This window comes from Bombus vosnesenskii, unplaced genomic scaffold, assembly GCF_011952255.1.
Source record: "Bombus vosnesenskii isolate JDL3184/JDL3185 unplaced genomic scaffold, Bvos_JDL3184-5_v1.1 scf7180000013605, whole genome shotgun sequence".
Taxonomy (NCBI): Eukaryota; Metazoa; Arthropoda; class Insecta; order Hymenoptera; family Apidae; genus Bombus; species Bombus vosnesenskii.
This window is the reverse complement of record NW_022883144.1, coordinates 346321-369804: the sequence shown is the minus strand read 5'-3', so window position 1 is coordinate 369804 and position 23484 is coordinate 346321. Positions and strand designations below refer to the sequence as shown.

Sequence of the window (23484 nt, the reverse complement as noted above, 5' to 3'; positions counted from 1 at the left end):
AGGTAGAATTTAACAGAAGTTTGACAGCAATTTCATAGATTTCGAGCATTAAACGGTTGTCAGGAATTTATTGGAGATAGGAAATTGTGCGTGTCATTATGAAATTATATAAAATTTAACAGAAATTCGAGAGGAACAAGAAATATGTATCGGGGAAAACGTTTTGAGCACTGGATTCGTTTATTTTATAAATTTGTTTCTTGTACAATTACGTTGATGTGTAATGCTTGGAGGAAAAATATGTCTCTTACGTAAAGTAATAAAAATGATAATAACTAGATAGTTAATTAAGGAAGTTGCAGTTAGTCAGAGTGTTCAATTTCCTCGATCTGTGATCCTAAGTATTATAATTTTACATACGAGTATATATATAAACTCGAGAATATTATGTAATTTTCTTCTATTCTATCTGTAATTGCTTGTTTGGAGACTCCATTAGCGTAAACAATATATCATCGACGCTTCGATCCTATAAATAATAATCCTTACGATGTTCGCGTAGAACATGTCGTTGCGTCATGTCAAACTTCGTATTTCGTGCACGTTTCCACATTATTATGTTTCACCTGTTTTATCGTTCATGACTTTCAACGATGAACGAGATCAAACGAATGTAAAAGGAAGCTTTTTCTTAAACGGCTCAACTCACCACATTTCATTTGTCATTAAAAGTTTGATCGTTAAAGGAGAAAATCGAAACGATTCTACTGTCAAACTCGTGACACAAACTCGTGATCGCAATTGATCTAAAATATCGCGTGATTGCAAATGAAAATATATAGATAGCGAAACGAAGAAACCTTCCAACTGATGTATGTGTGTGTGTATCGAGCCAATTGGCTTGTCACTGATCGCGTAAGCGCCATACGAACGACATTTCGAAGAAAAAGGCGGTGGATGTTCGCTGAGACGCGTCGAGTGTGGAAGAGACGACACGTTGAAAATATACATCACTCCTTGACACTTTGAATCTAGGCTACGAGAGTTACTCGCCGGGACATGTGACTGAATATCGTGACATGGTTCGCGATCCATGCGACGGCCGCGCGAGCAACGGATGGAACCGACCGGAACAATTTTAATGAAGATGATTTTCGTCGCCAGGAAATGACAACAGTTGAGAAGTCGATCTCGGAACCGTTTTATTTTCGTTTTTCTTCCGTTCCACCGGCTACTTTCTTCCACTGACACGCGTTTGTTCGTTTCGCTAAAAGCAAGCGATTCACAAAAATATTTCAACATTTACTATATACAACATTCTGAAATTTCTTTAATACCGTGTAAAAGGACACCTTTAGCATTATCATATTGGCGAAATTTAAAACCAATCTGAAGCAGTAGTAGTAGTAGTGATAGTGGTATGTAATAATATTTATTTATTGTATGAGACTTACGCGCAACAAAATATATATATATACAGGGTGGTCGGTAACTGGTGGTACAAGCGGAAAGGGGATGATTCTACGCGAAAAAAGAAGTCGAAAATATAGAATAAACATTTTTCGTTTGAGGCTTTGTTTTCGAGAAAATCGACTTTGAATTTTCGTTCGGTACACGTGCGGTACGTTATAACGGATCTCACTGTAGATCGTTGTCTCGATGGAAAAATTAAAAAAAAAAAAATTTATTCTATATTTTATTCTATATATATATATATATATATATATAATTCTGTTGCGCGTGTACGATAATACAAATCGTGTTTTAGTTTTATGCAATAGATCAACTGTTTCGTAAAGATTGTGGTTTGTTACTGCTCGGCAGATTAATTTTCTTTACCTTGTTTCTATTATAGCGTCTGACTTGTTTTCCTATTCATTCTGCTAAGTAGAGGGATCTTAATCTCATGCATAATTTTACGTATGTATCTTCTATTAGCTTTTCTCTTGGAGCGAGATAAATACTTAGAATCTCCATATTTTTTAAGGATAATGCTAGTCCACATTAAGTTCTATATTGAGCACACTTGATTAGAATATGTTCCAATGTCTCCATTTCGCGTCTACTGCACAGTTTGCAATTTAAATTGTTGTTAATGAAATATGTAATACTCTTGACGTTTACCGTCTATCCAATTCTACCTGATAATGCTAATCGGACTAGGTTCTTTTGTAGGTAAGAGGTATATTTAAGCCTTTTTTCCTTTTAGTATATGTCTTCAAGTTATTTATACAAAGACATTGTACGTATATGCATTGTATGTAATCAATCTGAAGTATATGGAAGTTACAAGATGTTTACTTTAAGATTTGAACTCAACCTGAAGATACATTATAGTTGTCTGATTAAATATGTTTGTGATCTCTGGGAAAAATATATTTGCACTAAATATCTTATAGCTTCTTATGCATATCAAATTTTACCAATATTATCATAAGGTAATAATAAGCATAAAACAGTGGATAATGTGGTAATGGAAGTAATGAAATTTCAAAATGTTTTGCTGAGCACACATAATATATTCACAAAAAGTTTCTACAAGTTTGTCAGCCACTGTGCGTGATGTCCAAAAGTCCTAGAGCTGTAATTATTTGAATCTTCTTTTGACAGTCTTAGTACTCAATAAGATTGAACATTTAGTGGAGAAACATCGTGTTTTTGAATTAAGAAGTGGTATACACATAGCACGAATATTCTGCACGTTTTTGTATCTTTATATACTTTCCTCGACAATCATAGCATATACCAACTTGCAAGAAAAGCAAAACAAATATTGATCGTACGCGACACGGTAATATCAATAACTCTAAAATATCTTTTTCCAAAACAATACTTACATTCATACAAACCTCAACTTGTATACGTATATATGTGGTATCAGGTCGTGAAAGACCTAATTTGTCAACAGAGAAACCAAAACGAAACACCAACATTACAAGTATTACAGTACAGAAATAGCAACATTCTAGGCTCGATAAATTATTTGTCGTATCATGGAGAGGACCAAATAAAAAATTCCATAGACACGGTTAATCCAATGATCTCAACGAACTAATAACAAGAAAGAGAGCATAGCTTCTTATCAAAAAGCTATCACAAGTATAAGCTTGAAATATTCTGTTGAAACGAATAAGAACTCGTCGGGAGCCGAATGATACTCTGATATCAATGGCTGCAACATTGCGAAATATTAGGATGCTTTTCGCAAAAGAACGTTTACGCTCAAAGCCTCAGCTTTGATAACTGCGTGATGTGGTATCGTGAAAGCAAGAAATCTCAAAGGAAGAAGTAATTTGTTAACAGAGAAAGCAAAAATCGCGCCGATACGTCAACCGATAAAATACCAGAGGATAGAGAAATACCAACATTCTAGTCTGTGCGCATAAATTGCCCGTCGTATCACGGCCGAACGGAATAGAAAATTCCTCGGACATGGTCAACCTAATAATCTCGGACTGTTTAAAGAAGAGACTTTTCTGCCGTTTGGTTACGCCAATTCCACGTAATAACAGTGAAATATTGAATCCGAGCGTAAACTGCAATTTAATCGACTCACGGCACGAATGTCTGCGGGACACGAACGAGATCTCGAGTTGGCTCGCTTCGAGGTTCCATGTAAACGAGAAAATTCTCGAAGAAGGGAAATGCCGTGGGGTCCCGAGGGGGTTCGTACCCACCGACGCATCGACCCTGTTCCTCTCGTCGATCCTTTACCTTGTCTCTCCCTTCCTCTCCACCGGTCTTTCTCCTCTGTTTTCTCTGTCTCTCGCAACAGAGGATCAACGATAGTGATTGGCGATTACGTTAACCAAACACCGCGGTATACGCCCCTGCAATTTGCCTGAGGATCATCTTCCCCTAATCGCCGCGCTAATAACAGGATTACCGAGGCCTGACCGCGGAATCGTATACTTATCCCTAATTCGCTGTATCGTTATTAATATATATAATACAATTGAGAACGTCCCGTGGCTGCGATAAGATGACTACGTGGTCGAGGCACGTGCGAAAACGCCGAAACGCCGCCATTTTTCGCGAGTCCCTCTATCCACCACCACGTTGTAATTTCGGATCAATGAAAGGGGCGAAAAATTACGCTCCTCCCGTTGATTGATTGATTTTTCCCGTTTTATAGTTACAGTCTTTGATTGCTTACTTTCGTCTTTTTCTTCCCTTCTTTCCTTCGTTTTCAAGCATCTTCTTGGGATTCGATGGTGTACGAAATAGTGTTTTACGGGTGGTATTCATTCGTGAAATTTCGTGGATTTAATCATTTCGTATGCGACGGATCGATCATTTTTCGTGTTTTACGAATTTATGACTTGTACGGTTTTATAGAAGGCGGAAATATAATACAAATTCCAATGTCGCGTATTCTAGTAACGTTCAATTTAGTCGTTGTTTAGCTTCTTTTCATTTAGATTACTCTAAACTCTTTACTAATCTATGAATGCTTAATGAAAAAAGACATGATTTATTTTGTCCGTAGATTTTAGAGACAGATCGCGATTCTTCTTCTACATGAAACGACATTCAGTTGTAGAGATCGAAGAAAAATACGTAAGTTATCTCGTTCACGAATGCGACAGAATCAAACAATAACGAGGATAATCCGTATCAACGCCTATAAATTTTATAAGAAGTTGCTTTATTTCTTATTGAAATTGTCATTTAGGGAACTTTTAAATCTGCCTTTGCGTGTATTATTATCCCTCCCCCTAAGCAATCTTATTTTTACTGACGTCATTTTTTTCAGCTTTTGTATCTTAGAAAATTATGAAAAATTTTAAATATTAAAAATCATTCAACATAAAAATTCTTCCAAGTTCCTAGAATATCACTCGATAGTTTTTATCGCTACGTGTTACCTTAATTTGTTCGAAACAAACTTTTTAAAATAAAATTTAACCATTTAATTAAATATGCAAGAAACGAAAAGTTACCTAAAATTACTGATCGAAAATGGACTGGTATGCGTATGAACGGTTATATACGTACGTATTTTGCGACGTAAAACACTGATAAAATTATACATACTTAATATTCGCTAAATTTTTCTAATAAATCTAACGAGTGGATGTCCTCATACTTATGTAGCCGGCAGTATGTTACTATTTGCTTCTTATTACTACTTATTTCGCTACTAACGGAAAAATGCAGTTAAAAAGCAGAAAATACTTACGTGTAATGGGAATAAGAAGGGCTGGCCTGCTCAATGTGCGTAGCCGTTGACAAGCCTTGCACGATGGCAGCTGAGGGATCCCTAGCTGGCGAAGAATTTTGGGCTGCTGGTACAGCGTGATGGTAGCGCTGGCACATTTCGGCCAAATTCCACCCATGGGCATCCATATATTAACACTGCTTCGATTTTCTTTGGCGTACCATCCATTTCACACGCGTTATGACACTGTCCTCTTTTTGGTCCTCCGTTTCTTACTTGAATACCGTATATGTACTCGATTCACTTCCCCGTCTCGTCGATTACAAGCGAATCTGAACAACGTAAGTTGCAACGAGACGCACTCGCGTGATTATCGTCCATTTCCCGTCTCGAGACTTTAAACATTGCACTCAAATCGCGATCTTCGACGACAAAGAAAAATCCAAAACGACGATCTTCCTCGCTCTTTCTTCTGGTACAGGATTCTGCTAACAAAACGAAATTGTACGTTAAGTTAAGTTAAAATTATTCAAGTTAACTGAATTTAAGCAATTTAAAACCTGTTTCGACGTGTCATTCGTTTGATTTGAAATATCCTCTTAACCTCTTAAACAGTTATGTCACATAAAATATACACACGAAAACCACAATCACATTGTGAACGGCGGATATAATAAGATTATGAAAGTTGCCGTGTATCTAAATGTTTACGTCGAATATATCGACGTATGGAACTGTACTGTTTTGGATCTTGGAATAGCTCGTCACACTAACCACCTTCTTCAAAGTTATCCGTCTTTTTCTAATAGTAAATTCAGTCTTCAAAGCATTGTATTGCTTATGATATAGTATAATGTATATGTTAGCGACGAAAAATCATGCAACTGTGCAGTATTTTCTCAATAATGAAACATAACGCTTGAGGGATTAACACTAGAATTGTCGACGATTCAAGTATGAGACTTTAAAATTCCATTGCCTCAAAAAGGCAGAGATTTTATTAAAGAAACATTTAAAATTTCAAAGATGCACCGTTGTGGATTTATAAAATTGTTATGAAAAATTGCAAATTGGTCATTTCGCCTCATTTTCATCAGTCACGTTATTTGATGTCAAGTTGGATGAATTCAAGCAATCTGAAACGCTTTAGTAACATGTTGGTTTGAAATATTTCTTCGAGTTTCAAGCGAAATGAAGAATGTTTTAATCATCTTCGACTTGAAAGAGCCAATAGCTGCTAGCAACGTAATGTTATTTCTAATTTCGTTCTCCGATATTGGTTCCCTAAATCAAGTCGATTTTGTCACAACCAAATCGTTTATTGTATTGCGCAAATCATCAACATTTCAAATCATTATCACGTCTTTCTCTATCTAAGCCCTAGATACAGCAAAACAACTGCGATATATTTTACAATCCGATTCTTCGTTTGATTCTTTTTGCTACTGATTTTTCAAACGTTCCTTGATACACTTACAATATCTCTCATTGTTACAGACATTCCACTAATCGCCATTTCTTTCAACGAGATATCCATTATCCGGCTAAAATCAAATCAACCGAAACGACTTCGAGTCAACTAATCTGATTTAAGGCTTTATAAACATAAACTCGACGTCGCATTACGTAACTCCAAATAATTACAAATTCCAGCGACTCAAATTCAAGTAACTTGATTAATTCAGACGAAGCTTCGGCGTTAGGAATTCCACGATGATAGATTAGTCGAATGGAAAAAGTCGAAAGGTTGATAAAAGCTGACGAAGGTAAACGATAGAAACCATAGAATACGTGCACAAAGATTCTGATGTTCATTACATAATACTCGGACTGATCACGGTTTAAAGACCGGGTTAATGAAAGTGTCTGGTTAATTTCAACGGCGATGAGTCGGTAATAAGGTTCGGCTAATGGACGGGTTCAAAACGCGATACGAGATAATCATTGGTATCGGAGGCTTCGATATCGATCGGCTTCTATCCGCGAAACAACGATCGGAGCGTTAATCACTACTGTGCGGCAAATCATGCGAACAGCTATAATCGCTATCGATATTATGGTCCATCAAATCAGAGGTATCGTCGAGTTGCACCTAATCTAATATAGGAAAGAGAATAACAAGACCTCGAGGGACCCATCGATCGATCCAATTTCTTCGTGGCGATATTTTACGCGATCACGTTCTTCCGTGGCTTTCTTTCGCTATACACACACACGTAGTGGCGTACAAAATTCTTTTCATAAATTCATATTTTAAAGAATTGCTATCGACTTGTAAAACTTATTATTGATACAATGTATTGGTATAACGTATTGTATACTCCATCAGCAAGATTGGTTTCATTTGTCTCGCTGTTAAAAGCGTATAGATAGGTCTTAAAAATATTGAGTAACATACATATATTACATATTTCTATTAAATGATTCTATAACGTAAATCGTTTTTATTTTTAAATCTTCGTAATATATTTTCGTAGCCTGCAGTTAAAAAAGATCGTTTATGTCCTAGTCTAATTCTTTTTATTCTACTGAACTTTCAAAACAATTAAAATTTCTTCGATACAAATGAAAATTCTTCTCCAGGAAATTCAAAGGTAAAATCGCCAATTTATATTTATAGAAGCTTAATACCTTTTACCTATTAATAAACAGTAAGAAAAATATATATAGCAAAAATATAACGTATATCGTAAGAAAATCGTTAAATGTTCTTAGCTCGATAGCCTTCCACTCCTGGCCTCATGATCAATCTGCCAATGACAAACGCGATCAGATCACGTGAAATATACGCTTTCTCGCTGTATTCGAATAATTATTTATTTCCTTATTGTCCATGGTTGACGAACGATCCAATTATCGAGGAAATAGGCCGCCAATAATTTTCGGTACCTCTTGCAAGTGGCACGACACAGAGACCGTGGACCGTTTTAAACTTATAATTTCCTCCAGAAATTAATCGTCGACTACTGGGTTGGGCTGGCAAGCGCCGTTTCCTTCGTGGCTTAAGCGATTGGGTGTTAATCACGCTGGTGACCACGGTATATGTATATATGTACATATACACATATATACATGTATATATACTATATATATAGTAGTATATATATATATAGTATATATATATACATATATCGTAAAGTAGCCAATCGCCAATAAATTACCAACGAGTTATCTGAACGAGTCGACAGTAAAACGTTGCGTTTCTCTTTTCTTAAGATGCAATTAACCGTCGCGGGCCTGCATACGATTTAGCACCTAAAAACTATGAAACCAGATACCCACGTTGCCCGCGAACCTGTGATCTTATCCCGTCACACTGCAAACTTTAGAAAGGGAAGCCGAAGATGGCCACATAGCTCGTCTCTGTATCATCTAAACGCGAGCTTAAGGTTTCCGAGTTTTTACAGATACCGGGAATTAACGACATGTCGAATATTTCCAGGTACACGCGCTTCTTCCATGGAAGATCATTAAACGGTGACGTTTAGGGATAGAATAAAGAACCGTTAATAACGTATCCCCAATAAATCTCGAAAATGGATAACTTCACGGACGTTGATGAATTCGATGAATTTGAATAAAATCAATTTTCCAGCAGCGTGGTTCGCCGCTCGATCGTTCGCGTTATAAATCACGATCTTTCTAGGTTAATCGTGCCTCGTTCCATTAGCACGAAAATTGAAATTTCCACCGCGAAGCGCGAAGAACACGGCGCCTCGATCACTTTTCGATCCTCCTATTCTCCGCGACGCGACGGTGTCGTAGCGTAATTCGAGAGTCATCCGCAGGAATTCACTCGGCAATCGAAGCAACGCTTGAACTTAGACCTTTCGTGCGCCATTAAAGCCCCCACGACACACGTGCAACGCGCGCGCATTCCATTTCGAAAACCGACTTTTCATCCTGAGATGGAAACGCACCGCGTGTGCCGCTTTGTATCGAATCGGTGGTCGTCAATTATCAACGTGGAATTTCCAAAAACGTCGGCCACCGTGTGCACGAAACGAGAGGGTGAACTCGTGGGCTCCTCGAGGCGAAACGCGGTTAGAAAGTTGCTGGTTCGGGAACGTTGATTTACAATTTCCAGATTTTACAAGCCGTATATCGAACAATCTCGCGCGGTAATTGTACGCTCATTACGCGGCTCTTGCATATTATTTACTTTCTTCGCGAGTCACCGCCGCGATCGGCCAACAGGAGATGCATATCGCCATGAAAATCGCGTAGAAACGTCGAATGAAAAGAAGGAGGGAAAGAGAGAAAGAGGCGAGGAAAGAGAAAGATGGAGAGGGAAAAAAAAGGTTGGCACGCGAGGAAAAAGGGACAAGCCGCTCTCCCTGCCAAGAAACCGATAATTTAAGCGGATTTTTCAGCGTGACATCGTTACGCGACTCCGCGGCATTCCGTGTGCTTTCGTGCCTCCATCCTTGTAATGACATACACCGTGCGATGCAACGAATATCGCGTATCGATCTGGCATTATGATTATTATTGCGTTATGGCTTGCCACGATTGAGACCTTCGTTCGTTTGCAACGCGCACGCATACGTGTGTACGAATATGTGGACGGTGGGGCACACGCGTTTATGCGCGTACACTTTAGATTCTGATTTTATATCAGTCTCGTCTGGACTGAGCGAATATTATGCAGGATTGTTTGGTGAAAATTATAGCAACGTAGAGACGGGATACGCTCTTTCTTTTCGAAGAAACTAAATTTTAACTACGCTTTAGCTGCGTTGCTTTAGGTATTTTAATCCTAGTTATGTATGTTTTTCTAACATTAAAAAATATCTTCAGTTTGAACCAAATATGAAGATAGTCTGACCGATGTGTATTTTTCGTTACAATTTTACGTTGAACAATCTCTAAAAACGTTGCAAATTCCTCTTGTTTGCTAAAATGAAGTTGAAACATGGAGGATATGTTTGAAAGACTTTGTTCAAGGGCAAAGAAGAATAAAAATAGTTGATATATACGTATTGTGATAAAGCTTTGTACGACGACTATAATTTTCCAGTCACATTTTTTAATAGGGTTAGATAACTGACGTTATTTAGACAAGGGAAAGATAGGTAACCGTATTTCTGAATTTGGAAGGATAAACTAAAAATATTTACCTGGATGAGAAAGTTAGTGTTAGATGAAAAAAGATCTGTCAGACCAACGTACGTAAGCGTGTGATTTGTATATTCAACATTCGGAGTATATTGAATGACAAAGTGGGAGACACTCGAGCAACAAACAACCAAACTACCTCATATTTCACCAAACTATAAACTCATTCAACTAGCTAATCCAGTTCTACGAAACTGCTATATAAAATACCTATATCTTTACCAAGCGATGATATACTATCTCAAATATTATCAGTTTCGATTTATAACTATTTATCAACTAAATTTTCGGACTTGTTTCACCTGGAAAACGAATTCTTCAAATTTCCTAAATTGTTCGTGCTAAAAACAGAAATCACTCCATACCATAATAGCGTCAGAATTTATATGATATCTCAAACACTATACATCATACAGCCAACATTATACATTATTCATTTTAATGACCCTATATAAATGAAGTTTAATTCAAACTCTGCAAAACTTTAGCCGAAGAAAAACGAAATTCGGAGAAAACGGACGTGGAACATCGCAGGTTTTTCCAACTCATTGGGGACGATTTACGGTCTCGTTATCGTGCTGTTGAGCGTGCACGTCTCAATCGTGCGACGGACACGCTCAATGCGGCTAGTTAGAAGCGTTTAACTCCTCCATCAGACTATCGAATCCGACCTGGCCTCTCGAATCACCGTATTATCGGTTAAACTATTACGACGTCAAACGACGACGAGGTCGTTCGATTTCATATGACGAGGACACGTCTCGATGGCGCAAGCTTCGATTTATAATGCACCGGTAAAATTCGAAAGAACGCGGCCATCGTTCATGTCTATTTTACATCGTGACAACGAACGTAGGAGATTAGTCGATGCACCTTCGAGAAAATGTCTATTGTCTATCGTGGTTTATCAATTGTTGGTTAATGACGTGAATGTTGAACTGTGATTTACGGAGATCGTAGCTCATTATCATTTCAGGTTGTATCGAGTGTGAAATTACAGCATTAATGGAGGTATTTAACGCTTTGCACGTGATAGATATATGGGAAACACGACGTTGCACATTTTGGGCAGATGATTTTAGAATGGGTGTTGCATAGGCATACATTTGAGGAAGAGTTACACATCTTTTATTGGTATACAGTCGAAGATTACACGAGAGAAACGTGATACGCTTGTTTTCGCTGATTTTCTAATTTTAATATCGCTTTATGGTTAGAGGATTTTAATATGACATATCTTTTTATTTAAAGTGACGACAAATCTGTTAGGCGCGAAGATAAAAGTGTTTTAAAAATAGCTGATGAGTTGATCGAGTTTTGTGGAAGCCAAAATAATTATTAAGACAAGCGTTATTTTAATTAATTTAACTTTTCGAATTTTTATATAATTGCGATTGTTGGACTTTTAGGATGGAATATTTTCGAGATATTTCGATGCTGATGTATAAATTTAAATTTGTTCTCATTAAATTGATTAATGATTAATTGATAATCTGATTAATTTAATTTCAATGACTATATTGTCAGAACATAACGTTTCAACGAAGAGTTATACATTTTAATATGTTTGCATAAAATGGAAAATGTATTGAAAATTGGCGCTGGAAAATTTAAACACAAAGCCAGGTTTTGATGGCATGAGGAGATTGCGCGATTCAGCATGAAGCTGAAAATGAAGCAGTAATAACTAACTCGGGGAGTGTGCACACCTTTTAGCCTTGGTAGATCACGATAATATTTCTGAAGATCGTAGAACACTCTACGCGTGATGTTTCATAACGTGTAAACGTAATTTCAGGGATTGGTTAGAGCTACTTGGAACTAGGTAAAAAGGATAGCGTAAAGATTTAACCCCAACTTTATTCTCGAGTTACAGGTATTCTATCTATCATTATTTCTTATCACAGATCGATATCGTACTTAATGAAATTTGTTCTTTAAAAGGATACTTAAATAGTTTCTCAGATATTTCTTCTTACGAAACTTTCGATATGTTCAACAATTTCGAATATTCTCCCAGTTCATATTGACAAGTAATCGAGTGCCATTATCCGCAGCAACATTTACTTTTCTCGGCTCAATTATCGAAACGGAAAAAGTGGCGATAACTTGAAACAAAGATCGACTATAATACAAGTGATAAACCTTCGAACGAATCGCTTTCCTTGTTATTATCTACTTTAATTTCACCCTCGTATCGAACTCACACGTTATAAAACACCCGTATACCGCCTAACTCTAATAAGCAACACCCACGCGAACGAAAGATCGAATTCATCTAACTGGTCTGGAAATGCTTGCCGTGTGTGTAGAAACTCAAGCCACGGGACTAAACGATACCAAAATTTTCATAATACCTGCTGCTTCGAATCGATTCTTGCTTACGCAACGAAAATCGGTCGACGAAAGCAGAGTAAAAGGAAGGCGATGGAATAAACAAAAAAAAAAAAAAAACAACGAGCAGTCGGATACAACCTTCTAAACACGAGCAAAGAGACCTTGCCAAACAGCTCGTTCGCGTTTCGATTTTCGACACACGAAGCCCTGATCGAAATCGGTCGGGTATCGATCGGCCGATCGATCGGCGCACGAACTCGGTTATCGACTCTTGGATCGCCGTTAACGAAGGTTTCACGGTGGATTTTCGAAAAATCGACTCGAAGCGCGCGCGTTGCCTCCTTCCCTCTCCCTCCCGTCCCTCTCTCTTCGTCTCTCTTCCTCTTGTACACCCACGCGCGGCGCAACGACGAAACCGGCCGCCGGCTAAGAGAGAGTGTATTTCTCGCTTATTATCCTTTCCTTCGATTTCCTACCGTAAGGAAAAAGAATACTCGACTCGGATCCTGGCCTATGTATCGACGGTATCGTCCCGCTGCTCTCGCCGTCTGTGACTCACACGCGCGGCCACGTTAACGTGCACAACTCGCCTCCAAGATTTACAGCTCATTACCGATTTCATAGCCCCGAGTCACGACCGGGTCGCGGCTTCAACTCGAAATTTAGGCCCGGTGCGACGCGATAACCGATGGACGACGCGATTTCTTTGCGATTTCGTTGTGATTTCATTACAATGTCATTCCAATTGCGATTTCGTACCGGCGAGATCGCGCTGCTCGCCAGCTTTATGTTTCCAATAAAGAGACCACACACCGGTGTGCGTTTTATCGTTAAATACATAAACTTGCCTAATAGCACGCAAAGCTGAAATCACGCGTTCCCATCACCCAGCTTTAGATAGGCATAATCCTTCATCGATCAACGATCATCCTTTCGACCGTCGATACATCGCGTGTGTCCTCTCGCGTCGGTTCAATTCCCGTCGCTGAAATGCGCGCCAAACTTCGATTCCTCCGTGATGCGTTACCTTATAGTTTCCTCGATGCTCCCTGTATGATATACGTTGTTTAACCTCGTCGATTTACGTTAGAATCTTCTAATTTCGCACCGGTGCCTCGAACAACTCCACTGTCTTGGTTCGAAAGGAACACCAACGAAGTCTTATCCCCTGGCTACCGTGTCCAACATCGACGATCTCTTTCACGATTTCACGAAGCGATCGGTGAGTACTTACGATCGACAGCCACGCGTGTCACGCGCTCGTACGTATTTACTCACGTACACGGCAGCGTAAACGAAACACCAGGACGTTCTTCTACTCGCAAGCAATAAGTCACCAGAGAAGTCACTGAGATACGACGATACGAGAATCTTCTCATCGAATTGCACGCTCCTGTATCACGAGTTGGAGGCTGGTTTGTCACCCGTCGACCATAATCACGATGACGACAATGACGACGACGACGATGACAAAGATGACGATATGATCGCGACGTAGCATAACACTGGCTCGATGCGTGCACAAAATAGCGGTATGAACGGTGCCACGAACACCCGGGTTCGCGTTAACCTCTCCACGCTCGTGGAAATGTCAAACGACGACGACGTTGGCTCGGTTCACCGTCGCACCGGCAGCGGCGGCCGTCGCTCGTGTGGGAGTGTGACATAATACAACGGCGTTAGTGATTTCGAGCGCGTTGTGCGTCGATTTAGCCGGTTGTCACGAGATTCACGCCACCACTCCCGCCTCCAATACCTCCATAGAGAATCCTGACGAAACTCGACGAAAAACTTGTCTATTTTGTCCCTTTGGATCTATCTAGCGCGTACCCCGATGTAATTAAAGTTTCCTATTGCAGTTTCCTAACCGTTCTAATTTCACGATCGATCTACGGACAACGTGATCCAGGTCGAAACGTGCGGTCCTGTCTATCGTTGATCTCTATCGATGGCTCGGGCGCGTGCGTCCAACTCGGTCGCGGCAGCCGGCCCCGGCTGACTCTCGCGTGTTCCGTGGTGCACGACTCGAGCGCGGACTGAAGTCGAGCACGCCGTGAGGTGAGCGGAGGTGACTTGCGACTCGACTCGACTCGACTCGACTCCGCTCGACTCCCCTCGACTCCGCTCGACTCGACTCGGCCCGGGCCGAGAACCACCGCCGCGGCCACACTCAGCCCAGTGGCGGCGCCCCGGCTTTCTACGTTTTCTGGCGCGACCGCGCCGTGGATTCGCGACCTGATCTACACCGACGTCGCACAGGTATACGTGTGCACGGACGTACCGACCGCGAAGGATACCCCGCGCTCTTTATCGCATCTCGCGCGGCCCCTTCTTACTACGCCAGGCTCTTTCTCTTTCTTTTCTTCAGGACACGTCGGTCTAGGTTCTATGGTCGGGCTTTGTCGATACATTCGCCGTTCTCTCGCTTCTCGCCGCGGCCTTCTCGCAGGCTGTTTCGCTCCGTCCGGTCTCCCCCTCGCGAGAACGCGGCCTCGTGGATACGCCCGTGCATAGGCGGCATCTCTGCGCCATCGCTCGACTGCCGAGGAAGCGCGGTTTCGCGCGCAGACTACGGCGCTTACGATTCCTCGGGTTCGATTTAACGATTATCCGATAATTTTGAAGTTTTTCGAGCGTGCATCTTGAATAATTAGGGGTTCGTTAGAAATATTGGAGCTCTGGAAATAACGATTTTAAATTTATGTAATGTTTGAAAAGAAGATAGTTAGCGTGGTACGTTTGTGTATATCAAAGCTCGAAATGCATCGATATTCAACGTGACTTGTTAGAATTTGTTTTGTAAAAAAACAGTCGTCAATGCTGGTTTGAATTATTTATGTAATTATTGTTTATATTATTTATATACATTATATTTATATTTTCAGCTCTAGTTTCCGGTAGAGAACCATCGTTACTTGTAGAACTACTTTACGTTAGTATGAAATTAATTTTAACTTATTAAATCGGATATGGACGGATTTTGAAATTTGACAACAACATAAATGAACATTTTTAAAACAAATGTAAGAATGTTTTGTAGACTGCTTGAAAAAATATATAAAGTAAAGAATATATTACTCGTATTTTTATCATTTTTGCTTCGACTTATTATTTAAAACGGCGCTCCAAATAATTACAAATCATTAAAATGAATGAATAACGAATTTTGAAATTGATTCATCTCACATGATGTTCATACTTGTTAAACGTATCGCAAATTTGTCAAATACAGAACAAAGATATCAATTGTCAAAATGGAAAAAATTCAAACTCATCTGCATACTTACAGGATAAAATGCATATAATGGAAAGGCTCCCAGTTACTATGTATAGAGCCGAAATCGACGAAATCTGTTCGATACACATTGCAGCATATTTTATAGTCTGACCACTTTCTTTCTTTCATGTTGCTATCACGAACTTTCTAACAAACAAAATGCGTCACATTTTGCATGTAAAAAGAAGTGGCACCAATCTCAGACAATGATTTAAAAGTAAAATTTTTCGCATCCATTTAATAATCCGAATAATCACGATCCATTTCTTCTTCTATTCACACAATCGTGCAAAAGTACATTTGATCCACACATTCGATCGTTCGATCAACGCACTGCATAACCACACAGATCTCACAGAATCGTCAAAAATTTATACGTTCTATTAGTAAATCCCCATCTTCTTTATTTGCCTTTCTTAACACGACTATTATTGCGATATTAATCATCAGGTGTTCTCAAATACCGTGACGTCATTCTCGGTAATTCCCTCGACCGAATTGTCGTTAGAAAGAATACCACGAAAATCGATTCCGATCAATCGAAGTCACTCCCGATTCTTGTCGTATCATCGAAATATCCGCCAATAATACGGTATTTTCCAGCAACGAGACCGCGTTACTTAACCATTAGGTTCTGAACGTTAACGAGAGTCATGGAGCTTCGGTCGAGGGAGAGGTTAGGAGGTTCGAGCGCACGCCCCAGCCTCGAGATTGTCCTTTTTGAATTTCCTCGAGCACCGAGTAATGCCGTGTTACATAATTGAAAGCGTAGGAAGCAGATTGATTAACACACACGAGAAGAGAAAGGTTGCGTCCATATAGATTGGTGGTGGCTTTTATGCGAATCGTGCGAAGAGCGACTCTAGGAGACCACGTGGGTGTCATCACAAGCGCGCGAAATAAAAAATTCCCCATGCCACGGCAGAGATTATAGGCGCTGCACGGACGATGGGGATATACGAGCTGCCAGCGTCTCTCCAATATCACAGAAAAGAACGACAAACGACGAAAGACGAACGACGCGACAACGAGAAACGAGAATTATGATTTCCTCGATCGATGAACAAATCGTTGACTTCCATCTTCCTAGCGAAATCGACTATTCGATGAATCGAGTTAGGGATGGGCATTGAGCATTCGAATCTTAGTATCGAAACGATTCGATATTTTGCGAGACTGTCAAAATTTGGTAGGTTTCGATAACCTAAAACTCCGGAAAGCCTTGGAATTCTTGGAAGACTTGGAAGTTGTTCGTGTAAATGTATTTTCGATATCTTTAATATCGTGTATCGACGATACTGTTTCAATTAAAGCATTCAATATGTTTGTAAAATATTGACTACACGCCAAGCTACACACCAAGCTTCCGAGAAATATTATCAAAACAAACAAGACCTCCGAGATTTACAGGACTTGTAAGAGTTACAAGATTTTCAGGTTTCCAAGACTTTCGGGAGTTTTAGGATATCGAATTCTACGCGAAGTGATTCGGAATATTTGACAACCCATTAATAGATCGAGTCGTAAGTCGAGCGAACGATCGTACACGTTATTCCGTTATTAGGGACGATCACCTAGTAATTACACGCTTTGTATTCCTCCCGTTTCTTCGTTACGTTAACACAACGCAGCTGGCTCGCTTTAACGCTTCGTTAACGCTGAACGCTTCGTTACAGGGAACCGTATTCCACGAAAGTAAGGACGGACTGGTCGAGCGCGTTAATTATCGGGAAACATGAAACGCGACGACAGCATTGGCGAATTATAAGTCAATTAAATCACCGTACAAGTGACGAATGTTTAAACCTTTAACGTGATCGCAGATTGAGTAGATCGTCGAACCAGTTCTTAGTAAAAGGAATATCTGTCTAGATTTTCTGCTTGGCGGTTTTTATTCTAACTCTTTCTTAAATCTGAGAACTAAAGAATCCACATTTTTCATCAGAAGTTTTTAACAAGGTACTACTGAATAAACTTATAAAGCTTCAAGTAAGTACCTACAAGGCCACGGAATTTATTTGCATACTATTTTATTTATAATAACATTTAAGTACTAATTAATAAAGCCCAAGTATGTTACATTTCGTATCACTTAGAGGTACTTTTATGTGATTACACAAATGTAACACTGTGAAAATAAGATGCAGAATCTGATAAATGGACAATTATATAAAAAATAAGGAAATATTTTATATAGCCACTGTACATGATATAATGAGGCAAATAAGGAGGAATTCGTCTAGTTTCGAATCTAATTCGATTCTAAACGAATCAGAAATAATCAGCCAGGTAGGTATATCAAAGGTAACATCGAGAGAGAATCTCTTCGACGAGATTGTCGATCCGAAACCGCGTAACTGTTTTCTTATGCATATGGAATGAATGCACGTATGTGCTCGTCTAGCGTGATACGGAGTAGTGAACGTAAAACCGAGCGTATAAACTGAATATTTAAAAGATTCTACATTAAGCCGAAAAGTCAGAGACACGGAACGATTGTCTACACGAGTTCGTCGCGATTCAGTTCCTGTCTATGTGTATCGTTTACGATGTAACTGCTGGATCGATAATGTTGTCAGAAATGAAAAATCGTCGTCCATAATGCCGTATCGCCGTATTCACCTCAAGGCCAGCTTCTTTAAGACCTTTTAATTCATTCCGGACGGATATCGTGAGATCAGTCTGGACTAAATAAATTCATAGTATTCTGAAGATAAAGTACATTTGTAACACGGACGTACGGAAAATAATTAGAAAAGCTATACAATCATTGTCTTTAAAAATTATTCAAGCCAGGGAAAACAGTTTGGATATTATGAAAAGAAATTGAGATAAAAGTTAAACAAAGTTACGTAATTAGAAACAAAATAAAATAAAGAAAGTGTGAAGAGGATGCATTATGTTGGATGACTTGAAAATATTGGAAAATTCTGCTTCGTATTACTTTATAATACTTCGACTGTGTCGAAACGAAGATCTTCCTTCGAGATATTATAATGACGTTAAAACGTTATAAATGAAGAACATATATTAATTTCAGCCAGGTCTAAAAACAAGACAGGTTCTTGAGGAAGTTCGCTATGCAATAATAAACCACGATTATAAGAATAGTATCTGATTTCTGATAAAAGCGAAAGAAAACAAAGGTAAAATAGAATATATATTTGAATTGACTAAATTAACGTAAACCTTGATTTACAAGATTCTCGGTCTTGATTATAACGTAAGTAGCGTGCTGGTAAATCAAAATTGATTGTCTTATCTGTAAAAAGCATCAGCACCAAGAAAACATATTCCAAGAAAACACGTATCTATGTAATTTATTGCGTATATATTAATACTAACAAACAAATCCACGTCAGGATAAACTACACTCCCGATCTGACAAATCTAAACAATTTCTTTATCCAACAACTATTCGCACAATTTTTCAAGTTCCTTTTCTACCAATTCCTCTGAGAATAAAATTCTCCGTTCAATGGAGTAACAATAGACATGGCCGAACCAAAGCCAGGATCGTCTAATAATAGAACATCTTTAATCCCTTTTCGATGACTGTAAACTCCAGTGAAAGGGAATCTACGCGGCTCTGTCGTTTGTAATATCCGCGCGTAGCATCGCGAGTCCCGTCGAGTAATTAAAAAAGCCACGCGCTAAGCGGGTCATCGCGTATGGACGAAACGCAACAATAAACGGAAGAAGAACGACATTCAAAGAACCGTAAAGTGAACCAAGAAAAACAGCACGCTCCGCCGGCCTTCGTTCACCTGCTTGTACGCGGCCACGAAACACGCGGTATAAGTGCATTGTGCTCGTTAATGCGTTAGGAAGCGGGTAATGCCTGTCTATGGATATAAATATTTATATAGCACAGGCGGACCGTGATAAAAATGAAGCGACAGTAGGCCCGCTACCAGCGCAGATCCCGCGAAAATGAGCATCCTGGAAAAAACGATTACTCACGTCGGCCGCGCGGAGAAAATTCTTATCGATGAAAATTAACATACCGCGAGCCAGTGATTTATTACACGAGAAATGACAAGTCAATTCCGTTTCTTCTTCATTCTCTCCAAGTACCGACGATAATGCCTCAAGGCGAAATTATCAACGCGTGGATGAAACTCGCCTATGTATCGCCTATGAGTCTTCGTGAAAATGACGATTGTTCGGTGTACAGGAATTAGAATCTTGCGTAATGCGGAGGAACTGTCTTGAAGAAATGAAATGGAATGTTCACGTTGAAGATACGTCGTGGAATGATACGTCGGAAGAAAATACAACAGATTATTAAAAACACCATCGACATCCAAAGATTACAAACATGTCATCTAGTCGTGGTTTAAAATCTTAAGAGGTATTTATCGTTACTAAGGAATCTGGTTTTTCCTATTGGATGGAAATATAATTTCATTTTGTTGATACCGGCGGTAAGAGGAAATTGTTCAGTATGATTCGTATAATTGATCATGCAGATGAGAGTAATTAAAGGATATTATTGATGACTCACTGAAAGCCTGTAAATTCTACGTCATTAATTTCAACTATTCATTACTAGCTAATTATGTCTCCTATTTACGAGTTTAGAATCCAGAAAGTCACTTTGTTCGACCAATTATTTTCCACAAATAGGCGAATCTAATTTATTAACTTAGAATATTCTCAAGTTGAACACAACATAAGTAAAACTGTTTCATGGACACGATATATACAAACACATCATTTCCTAACTAACTCCTCGAATATTATAAGAAGACTGCAGGTATTTATGCAAATTGATATTTCTATAAACACAAATAAAGAAATGGAACCGATATATAGACTTGTCTCACCCACTAAATATTATGACTTCTAGCTTACTTTGGATATGTTAGATACTTTTTCATATCACGTGGATTTTCTATATTTTTGTGACTCTAAATTTCCCATAAATGCGTAGAAATTCACGGTCTCGTCGTAAAGGATCAAACTACCAGAAACATGGAAACGCTTAAGTGCGTCCTCTAGCAGAGTTTCAAACCGATTCAAAATAAAACGATTCTTTAATCAATAGAGAGATTCAATCCATATATCTGAATCCCTCCATAAAGCTCATTCTTCGAACAAAAGCCTGAACTTTCAATATCGAACGCAGTTTCATTCACTCGATTCAAAGCAAATGCTCGACTGCCGGCGTGGTAACATTTACATTCAACATTATCGCCTCTATTTCTCGAGCAGCATTGATGTCTCCCCGTTTCTCTCTGTCCAACCAACGGGTATCTCTCACAAACAATTTCAAGAGTGGCTGGTTGGCCGGCCGGGTGACTCGCCGGCGTTTCCACTTCTGCGTAATCGGGGTGATGTCGAGGGGATTTAGGAAAGCCACGGTAGCCGGCGTGTACGCGGCGCAACCGGCAAGGACAAGAGAGCCGATCCGGCCGGTGATGCACGGGCTAAGCATCTCTGGAGGTGTGCGTAAGCGTACACTGACGTGTGTGCGCGGGTGTGCGATCGGCCGGTGCGGCGCGAGGCGGACAGAGAAACGCGAACAAGGACGGCGGAGGAGACGGCGGAGGTGGAGAAGGAAGAGGTGGAGAAAGAGGAGACGGCAAAGGATATAAGGTGCGCGAGGAAAGGTTGAAAATCTCTACGATAGAACTGCTGGATCCATTGGTAAAACTGCAAAGAGCAAGGAAGGATGAAAAAAGAAAGAAAAAGAGGAGAAAGAGAAAGAAAGAGGGGAACACGGTGAGCATGAAATAGGGTATAGAAGGTGAAGCGGATTAAAAGGATGGGAGGGATGCGAGAGGCCGAGGGAAAAACGCGTGGAAAAAAGATGGAAGCTCGTTTCGTTTCGTTAGAGAAAGAAAGATTGGTGATGGGGGAGCGGGAGAGGCAGCGAGAGAGAGTAGCGAGAGGAGCGTCAAGCCGGCGAGAGAGGGATATGGTACAGCGAGTGGCGTGCATTCTCGCGCACACGCTGCCTCCCCTCTTAAGCGTGAACGTTCGCGTGCACGTGCAACATGGTATCGTGCACGTGTGCGTGTACAAAGTAGGTCCACGAGAGCCGGAGAGACGGCGAATGAATATCGCCGTCCCCTCGGCGGCCGGTGCGACCAATCCGCGCGTAGCGCGAGCTGCGTGAAGGCGGAACGCGGCCTCTTCGCGTATATCTGCGTATTTATTATTCAGTTTGCAAATACGTGGCAAAAATGATCTCTCTCCGCGCGCCGGCTGGATCCGACCGGCTCCACCGAACCAGCCGGTACACCCGGGAGGTGGAGCCAGAAGGTAGGAGCAGGGCAACGACGAGATATCGGCCGTTAATTTGTTAGAAACGCCACCGGCACGGCCGATTGCACCGTCCGCAACTATGTACCTTCTGCTTTCAAGGAACGGACGGCCGCCGTTTGCCACGCTCGCTCGTCTTCCCGACGCGAGACGACATTTTCTAATCGCTACGTCCGCCACACGACAAAATGTCTAGAGACTTCTGCCTACTATTCGCTCGTTCGCCGCCTGGTACCGATTGTTTACTTACGTACGCAAAGTTTTAAGTCGCAGTTTGCTGGAAGTTAGTATTTTCTGCGAATTAAGAATCGTATGACGTTTGACCTTCGAAATAGTCGTCTAATAGTACGAAAACGGATTAGAAGTGGTTGATAAAATCTGATACTAGGTAATCGTATAAAATTTGTATAAAATTCCTGAATATTTAGGAACGATTTCGAAAGTGGATTTTTCCTATAACGAAACTTTAGTGTTTGGTTTAATCTTTTATCGATTATAGTTGTATCACGTTGCGAATATGCTTCACCTATCCTGATTAATAGCTACGTACTGCCTATATTGAAAAGTAGAAAGTTCCTTCCTTAGACAGCCAATTAATCTATGTAGTGTTAAAAATCGCTTCCTATTTCCTTTATATTCTCTTTAATTTATATTATACTTGAAGGTGTTTTTTTTACATCTTCCCACAATTATTAATAATTACTTTAGTGTTACTAAAATACAAAAGTTTGAAATTCTATAGTTTCGTTGGAAGAACGAAACCTTAAAAGGATGAAACGTCGTAGAAATTTGTCATTCGGTTGACGTAAGACTATGAAACACTGAGAGATTCGAGTCTAGCGAAGTTCAAGGCGGTTTCGATGAAGACGTCAGTGCGAATTTTTTTAGAAGCCTTATCCAAGACAATGGTGAGTGAGGTTCCGATAGTCCGGCAACAACGGGACTCGAACAGTAGCGGATTATTCCGCGATTCCGAAGCATGGAACAACGATCTTGGAAACGGTTTCAGGTGTTCCAATAGACCTCCACTGCATTTAAATGCACTTGATATTGAAATTAAAACAGAGAACGTCGTAAAATCAACGTTCTGACCAATCGTTTCCTTGCGTTCGACATTTATCTACCGACTCGTCGAAACGATCCGACTTTCGACAATTTTGTTCGATAAAGCTAATATTATTCCATTATCGCTTTATACTTTGTTAGGAAATAAATATACTGCTACGGTCGTTATACAATATGCTTTACTTCAGTGAAAATGGTCTCTTTATATAGCGTATAAAAACTCTTCTGGAGGATTGTAAGTTAGATACATATCCAGTTACACAAACTGCGTATTCCATCTACTTCCTGTAATTCAAATCAAATTAATTATGTACTA

The 23484-nt window shown here is 39.8% G+C and overlaps 1 protein-coding gene and 1 pseudogene across 3 annotated transcripts in view; both read right to left on the bottom strand.

The window, feature by feature from the left end:
* The window catches only part of LOC117238758 (putative transcription factor SOX-15), an 81988-nt gene extending 67297 nt beyond the window's left edge, over positions 1-14691 (bottom strand). For 2 of the 3 annotated variants that reach the window (XR_004494259.1, XM_033503927.1), the window contains exons 1-2: positions 13584-14691; positions 5123-5589 (exon numbers count right to left, since the gene is read on the bottom strand). Coding sequence is in view for 2 of the 3 variants with exons in the window: in XM_033503927.1 (XP_033359818.1) it covers positions 5123-5289 (167 nt within the window). In the remaining variant the exon portion in view is untranslated. The remainder of the gene's footprint in view (positions 1-5122; positions 5590-13583) is intronic. The other variant, XM_033503928.1, reaches the window with a different exon arrangement.
* Positions 14692-21185: 6494 nt separating this feature from the next.
* Positions 21186-22260, bottom strand: LOC117238738 (annotated as a pseudogene).
* Positions 22261-23484: the final 1224 nt, after the last annotated feature.